At 35.9% G+C, this 8,082-nt stretch overlaps 1 protein-coding gene across 1 annotated transcript; it reads left to right on the plus strand.

Annotated features, from left to right (window-relative positions):
- On the plus strand, nucleotides 5,387–7,837 carry LOC109235422 (polygalacturonase-1 non-catalytic subunit beta-like). Its single transcript, XM_019401527.1, has 2 exons — nucleotides 5,387–5,600; nucleotides 5,712–7,837. The coding sequence occupies exons 1-2, from the start codon at nucleotides 5,550–5,552 to the stop codon at nucleotides 7,545–7,547; spliced, it is 1,887 nt and encodes a 628-aa protein (XP_019257072.1). The 5' UTR covers nucleotides 5,387–5,549; the 3' UTR covers nucleotides 7,548–7,837.

The raw sequence follows: 8,082 nt of genomic DNA on the forward strand, positions 1-8,082 counted from the left end.
TTATTATTGTCGTTAAGCTATATTCACCTATTCGTTTATGTTTAATAAATGTTAAAGAGACGATTTGGGTTAGTTGGATGGCCTTGTCTTCACAAGAGGCGCCATCACGACCGGGTTTAGAAATTGGGTCGTGACATAAGATCACAAGGAGGAATTGTATTAAACTAGAGGAAATATGCGATGTAACTTATTTCAGAGGCAGGTTTGAGTGGGTGCAGGCAAATTGCAACTCCAATGAAGCTCAATCATAAGCTAACTACTGTGGACTATGACAACCATGTTGGGAACACAGAAGATAAGCAATTGGAGGATATAGGAAAATACCAAAATTGATAGGAAAGCTGCTTTACTTGACTATTATAAGGCCAGATATAAGCTTTGTTGTGCAAGTGTTGAGTCAATTTGTGAAGAATCCTAAACAATCACACTTAGATGCAGCCTTGAGAGTGGTGAGGTATATCAAGGGATCCCCAGGCTTAGGTATACTGCTGAAGAAAGATGAAGCAAATAACTTGACAAGTGTTTTGTGATTCATACTAGGCAGCATGCCCGAATACTAGAAGATCAACTACAGGATACATTGTAAAACTAGGAGACTCTTTGTTGTTCTGGAAATCTAAGAAGCAACAAACAATCAGTAGAAGCTCAGCAGAAGCAGAATATAGGAGCATGTTTGCAACAGTTGCATAGGCAGTTTGGATGGTTGGCCTGCTAGAAGAACTGGGAAATATTGTTATTAAACTGGAGCACTTACACTGTGACAGCAAAGCTGCTTTGCAAATATCAGCTAATCCCATATTTCATGAGAGAACCAAGCATATAGAAATTGACTCTCATTTTGTGAGGGAAAGGATCAAGACAGGACTGATCACTACAGAGTATGTGTCCACCAAACATCAGCTAGCAGATTTGATGACTAAACGATTGGGAGCTACACAACATCATCTGTTATTATCCAAGCTGGGAGTGTTAGATGTCTTCCACTCTCCAGCTTGAGGGGGAGTATTGAAGTGCAGAAATGATGACTTGAGTAGTTAGGGGGGTCGTTTGGCAATTAAAAAGTTAGAAGGGACTAGTTGGTTAGGGTGGTTACTTTACAGTGCAAAATCTGTTATAAATGCACTGTTAGGTACCTTATTGTACAATACTTTCATTTTCAATAATACAGTCGACTCCCTCCTTCCTCTCTTCTTCTTCTTCTTCTTCCTCTCTCCCCCTCTCAATACAGAATCTATGCCCTAGATAGAAATGACAGTCAATTAATCTGCATGTTGCTCGATCTGATTATCTGAGAATTCTACAAATTTACACTCACCTATTAAACACTGAAAAAATATTTCTATCCATGAAAAATGACTTTTGGCATACCTAATATATCATGTTTACACCAACCCAATAAATACATAATATATGTCATTACATATATTATTATTACTAAACTTCAGTTAAATACTCATTCTCACCTTATTTTAACTTTTACTATCATAAATAAATATAAATTGATATATAAACATCGAGTAGAAATAAATTTGTCGTATTTACATCTTACTTTTTTTTAATTGGTAAATCGAATATGAATTATAATTAAACATAGGGCAAAATTTACATAGTTGGGGAACCGTTGCTCCTTGGTAGTACAGAAATTATTTTTACCAAATTAATGTTATGTTCCAAAATTTGTCTAGAAAAAGTAGTTTCTAACACATCTACCCAACAAATAAAAGTATTAGTAAACACAAGAGGAACTACTAGAATTCTTATCCTATCAATAGTTTCTTTACAACCCTTTTTCTAGTTGGTCACAGCTATTTGATTTTGCTCTCTGTAATTGTGGCTGATTGCTGGATTTCATCGCCTCTCCATTATTAACCTGCATTGCAGAAACCAAAGAATTGTATATAAGACGGTCATGTTGGATCATTCTAATTCCCTCAACAAAACCAGAGGCAATCTCCAAGGGAGTGAGACTGTTGAACAATAATTTTAAGTCCATGCATGATAGCTATTAGCTAATAGTTCATTAAGGGTACTGGTTGTTTTTTTTTTAATTGTGGCGTTGTAAGAAGTTTATAATCATGTCCGCTTCATAAGATAATGATGATTACTAGGATGTAAGATTTAGTTCAATCGGATTTTTGAGTATAAGACGTAACAATTTAAACATCTACGGTGAAACCAGAGGCGGATTCAGGATTTAGTGATTACGGGTGCCACTGTCGTTAATGCGAACTAACCACTAGCAAAAGAGATTGAATTAGGATGTACATTTAGTCGATTCGATCCGTTTTGAATTAATTCAGTTTGACGTATGCAATTTTTGATTCATGAATAAATACGTGATCACCAAACCGACTAGGTTTTATCCAATTTAATCCAATTCTCTTGATTCATTGTGATTAAAAAGTATAAATAAAAATAAAAATAAAAATTTAAATTTAGCAACTACACTCCTTCAATCTACATATAGTTAGATTAATATTATCTCTATTGATCCTATCATCATTCTTAATAATTTTTGCAAATCAAGAAAAAAACAACAGCAGATAGATAAAAAAAGGAAAAAAATTAAATCATATTCAAGTAAAATTTTGAAGAACTAGAAAAAGAAAAATGAAACAATTTAATAAATAATAATGATGGGTTCAAAGAGGAGGGAACAAAAAGATAAAGAAATAAACAAAAGGACCAGAAAGAAAAGATAGATGGGGGTACAAAGTTAAACTGGAACGCGACTGTAGGCACTGAGTATCGAACGTGGATCTTGCATTGGGGAGTTTGGCACATTAACCGCGCGGCATTCAGAGCCCATTTGCAACTGCGTGTGCCACACTTTAGATATATAGTCTTTTTGTATAAAATATCAATACATACACAAAATTTTACCCGAGCATCCGGGTGGCATGGCGCCCCCAATCATATACATAGATCCGCCCCTGGGTGAAACTCTACTAATTATTCTTTTCTCATTTAACGGTCTAAAATAACGTTCTCATGTATGACATTTTCAACTGGAGTTGGAAAACATACAAATCAATAAATTACAAAGTAGTCAAAAGTAATAGCAAACTCAACTTTTGAATTATTTTTGTGGTAAAACATATAAATTTAATATTGATTATTGTTTTGTCATGTTTTTCTCATTTTTAATTCCTCCATTTCTGTGATGAGTGTCTTGGCCCTTGGGATACAAATTGCATTAACAATAATTCCATAAACTTTTGCATCATCTTCCTAAATCAATAATTCCAAATGCTAGTTGTAGCATTGTCATGCAATGAATTACTTATATACAACATTATCATAATTAAGAATGATAATGGTGAACTGTTTTTTGTTGATATCTCTTTAGAGACTATATTAGTGAATATTGTACAAGATTAGATTTTTAAATATCCAAAACTAAAAGATAATGAAGGATTCTTTTGAGAAAACTTTGGACACAACTAGACCGTTAAGATGTCACTATACATTTTACTCATTAATCCATCAATCACAAATGCTTTTAAATAAAAAAAATGAAATAAATAAACAGAGTCCGCTTGTATAAAGGGCAGGCCCATTTCTTAGTGTTCTCTTAAGTCATAGAAACATCAAGAATTCGTCAGATGACGTACACACAGAGATTAATTTATACATCATTATTATATCCTCGCTGGAAAAAAAGAAATATATACATTGAAAAACTTTATTGAAATAAAAAGCAAAAACCAATCCTGGTTCGACAATTTAGTGGCCACAACCCACAAGAAAGATAAGTGAGAAGAAAATATACCAAGAAAATCCTTAAACCACAGGAAGAATTACAGATTTTACCCTTGTCACGGGCTTTTGTCCCTGACCAAGAGGTACAAATGCAAGTTTATCATCTTTCACTTAAAATAAAAGAAAAAGTTTGGTAGGAGAGATAAAGGGAGGAGCAATAATTAATATAATGGCACACATGAGAGTAATACTATTGAAGGTGAGAGTGAGTGAGAACTGGAGGATCACAAAAAGTTGCAGCAAAAATTCATTGCATAAAACAAAATAGTAGTAGTAATGTTTGAGGTCTAGACGCGTTCACAACCCATTTGAAACCAAAAAACGTACCCATCAAAAAACCAGTATGGTTCCTGTGCACATTTTTACGCGGCTTCTATGGTCACCAAATTTATAGCCTGTTTGGCCAAGCTTTTTTAGGGGCCAAAAGTGCTTTTTTTGGCCAAAAATTGAAGTGTTTGGCCAAGCTTTTGGAAGGAAAAAAAGTGCTTTTGAAGAGAAGTAGAAAAAAGTAGTTTCTCTCAAAAAACACTTTTCTGAGAAGCACTTTTGAGAAAAATACACTTAGAAGCAGTTTTCAAAAGCTTGGCCAAACACTAATTACTGCTCAAAAGTGCTTTTCAAATTAATTAGCCAAACACAAACTGCTTCTCACCAAAAGCACTTTTTTAAAAAGTACTTTTGAGAAAAATACTTCTCAAAATAAGCTGATTTTAGAAGCTTGGCCAAACGGGCTATTAGCCTCAAAAGGCAGCCCCTCACCCTACCCACCTCACTGTCCCATGCCAACCCCCAAATTAAGAACTTTAACTTATATATGGCGAGCCATAAAACTTTAGTTTAATAGTAAGAGTACAACATATGATGTATGAATTAGACATATTTCATTGGTTTGAATCTTGTTACAGATAAAAGTGTGATGTTTTAGTGAAAATTTCTCGGTTATTAAGGACAACTTATATGCAATGTAATGCAGAAAAAATTACACTACCAATGTGTTTAAATCATTTAGAGGCGAGGGGAATGGGGTTGTTTAGATGGGTTTCCCAATATGCTAATGCCCATCTTTAGGGTAGTCCTCTCTTTAAGCCTTTGTTGTCTCAATAAAGACTCTTCTCAATCTCAAAGAAGGTCATTAATATTAGGGGTTCCCAAAATACTATTGCCCCTAATCTTTAGGCTAGCCCTCTCCCCAAAAACTTCTTGTCTAAATCAAGACTCTTGTCAATCTCAAAGAGGGTTATTTAAATATTACTAATTCCTAGAGACTTGGATTTATATTACTCTTGTAATGTGGCAATGTGAAGTGAATCAGAAAAATTTCCCCTATGAGGGCTAACCTGATAATGCGTCTAGTGAAGCTAAAAAAGGTACCCAACTTAATTTTTTTAAAAGGAATGAGACTTCCACGTCAGAAAGCAGACATAAACAAAAGAGGATCAACAAAGCAAAAGCTCTGCTTACTAATATAATCCAATCTTTCAATTACCAAAAAATGAAAGAAAACCAAAGTTTGTGGAAGTGTAACAAAAAATCATGCTACAAGCATGATTAATCAAGAAACCAAAACCCTATACTTACAATACTACAAATACTGAAAGATAGTGTTTAAACTTGAAAAGGGCAAGAGCACAACTAACCCCACACTCCATTTATCATCTCTACTTTCTACTATGCTCTTTTAGAACCTTCTACTATAAATTTTGTGCCTCCAACCAAACCTCCCACCAACATTCTACTCTTCACATCCTCCTCTCTCTCTCTCTCTCTCTCTGTTTCACACTAAAGAAATGCACACCAAAACTCTTTCTTTCTGCATCTTACTTGTTCTTCTGTTCAATGTAAGTAACAATCTTTAATCTTATACTCATATATTTACATCAGTTTCTTGAAAAAATCTTGTTTTGTATGAAAGACTGTAACTTTATGTGCTTAATGGGGTGTGAATGCAGGTTGTTGTAGCTGGAAATGGAGATAATTCTGGTGAATCTGGGAACCCATTTACACCGAAAGGTTATCTGATTAGGTACTGGAAGAAACAAGTCTCAAATGACTTGCCAAAGCCATGGTTTCTTCTCAACAAAGCGTCACCATTGAACGCTGCACAATATGCTACTTACACAAAGCTTGTAGCAGATCAGAATGCACTCTCCACACAGCTTCACTCCTTTTGCTCTTCAGCAAATCTGCTGTGCGCCCCAGATTTGTCACCAAGTCTTGAAAAACACAGCAACGATGTCAACTTTGCATCTTATAATGACAAGAACTTCACCAATTACGGCACTACTAGCGCTGGCGGATTTGACGCGTTCAAGAATTATTCTGACGGTGAAAACATCCCTGTAGATTCTTTCAGACGCTACAGTAGAGATTCCGGAGGCCATGACGATAGATTTTCCAATTATGCCCCTGATGGAAATGTAATTGACGAAACATTCAACACCTATGGCGCAAATGCTGCTGGGGGTACTGGTAAATTCACAAACTACGGTCCAAATGTTAATGTCCCCAATATTAAGTTCACTTCCTATTCCGACGCAGCTACTGGTCGGAATCAAGATTTTACTACCTACTCACAAAATGCTAATTCTGGTGACCAAGCTTTCAGTAACTATGGCAAAAATGGGAATGGGGCTGATAGTAAATTCACCAGCTATGGTACCGACACAAATGTTATAGGTTCAACATTTACAAACTATGGTCAGACAGCAAATGGTGGAAACCAAAATTTCACATCTTATGGTACCAATGGAAATGTTCCTGAAAATAATTTCAAGAACTATGGTGCTGCTGGTAATGCTGCAACTGAGACTTTTACTAACTACAGAGATCAGGCAAATGTTGGCGATGACTCGTTTCAGAACTATATCAAGGATACAAATGCTGGTGACGCAAATTTTGTCAACTATGGTCAATCTTTTAATGAAGGTACTGATAAATTCACTGGCTATGGTAAAGGCGCTAACAACCCAAAAGTTAATTTCAAAACTTATGGAGTTAATAACACTTTCAAAGATTATGCCAAAGATTCTGCCACATTTTCTAATTACCACAACAAATCATCCCAAGTTTTGGCTTCGTTGACTGAGGTCAACGGTGGCAAAATGGTGAATAACCGGTGGGTTGAGCCCGGAAAGTTTTTCCGGGAGAAGATGTTGAAGAGTGGTACAGTTATGCCTATGCCAGATATAAAGGATAAGATGCCTAAAAGGTCTTTTTTGCCCCGGGTGATTGCTGCCAAATTACCATTTTCTACCTCCAAGATTGGCGAAATGAAGAAAATCTTTCACGCTGCCGATGACTCTCCGATAGCAAAGATGATCGGCGATGCTTTGACGGAGTGTGAAAGAGCACCGAGCGCCGGCGAGACCAAACGGTGTATTAACTCAGCTGAAGATATGATTGATTTTGCAACTTCAGTTTTGGGCCGGAACGTCGTCGTTCGAACAACAGAGAATACGAAAGGGTCAAAGGAGAATATCATGATAGGATCAGTCAAAGGAATCAACGGTGGAAAAGTCACGAAATCAGTGTCTTGTCATCAGAGCTTGTTCCCTTACTTGCTCTATTACTGCCATTCGGTTCCTAAAGTTCGGGTCTACGAAGCGGATATTTTGGACCCGAATTCAAAGGCCAAAATCAACCATGGAGTTGCTATTTGCCATGTGGATACGTCTTCATGGGGACCCACACACGGAGCATTTGTTGCACTCGGGTCGGGACCCGGGAAGATTGAGGTTTGTCACTGGATCTTTGAAAATGACATGACTTGGGCAATTGCTGATTGAGCCAAGCAAAGGATTTGAATTGAATAAATGTGCAATTTTTCTTATTCGGGTCGAACCGGGTGTGTTACAAGAAGAAGAAAAAGGTACCACTGGTTTGACTTTTATAGTAATTAATTATTATTATTATTATAATCATTTATATTTTGAGTACCCTTTTGTGTAAGTTGTTCAACTTTTGCCTTCATAAAATTTGAATGGCTGTCAATTTACAATTGTCATGTAATCATTCTATTGTTGTCTCTCTATGTTTGGGCAAGGTAATTGTCATTAGTCTATGATTTGTGCATTCATATTCGTTTCATTGCTCCAAGTAGAAAAAGGAAAATAGATTAACAAAATATGCCAATCATCTTTATGAAGTGTCCATATGAATAGACAAGTTAACCTTCACAACTTTAGAAATTGATTGCTCTCTTCTTTTTGTATCTTCTTTTTATTTTTGCAAAATAAAGAGCATCTCATTTTGGTAATGTGACGGAGTATTGTCGAGAGGTATATCACAAAAGGAAAAGCAAAAAAGTTGGTAACATTAACT

Source organism: Nicotiana attenuata, chromosome 12 (assembly GCF_001879085.1).
Source record: "Nicotiana attenuata strain UT chromosome 12, NIATTr2, whole genome shotgun sequence".
Taxonomy (NCBI): domain Eukaryota; kingdom Viridiplantae; phylum Streptophyta; class Magnoliopsida; order Solanales; family Solanaceae; genus Nicotiana; species Nicotiana attenuata.

Excerpts from the sequence above, each read along its gene's own strand:
- LOC109235422 (XM_019401527.1), top strand. The coding sequence starts at position 5,550 with ATGCACACCAAAACTCTTTCTTTCTGCATCTTACTTGTTCTTCTGTTC. Across the intron at positions 5,601-5,711 it reads TACTTGTTCTTCTGTTCAAT|GTTGTTGTAGCTGGAAATGG; the intron begins GTAAGTAACAAT and ends GTGTGAATGCAG.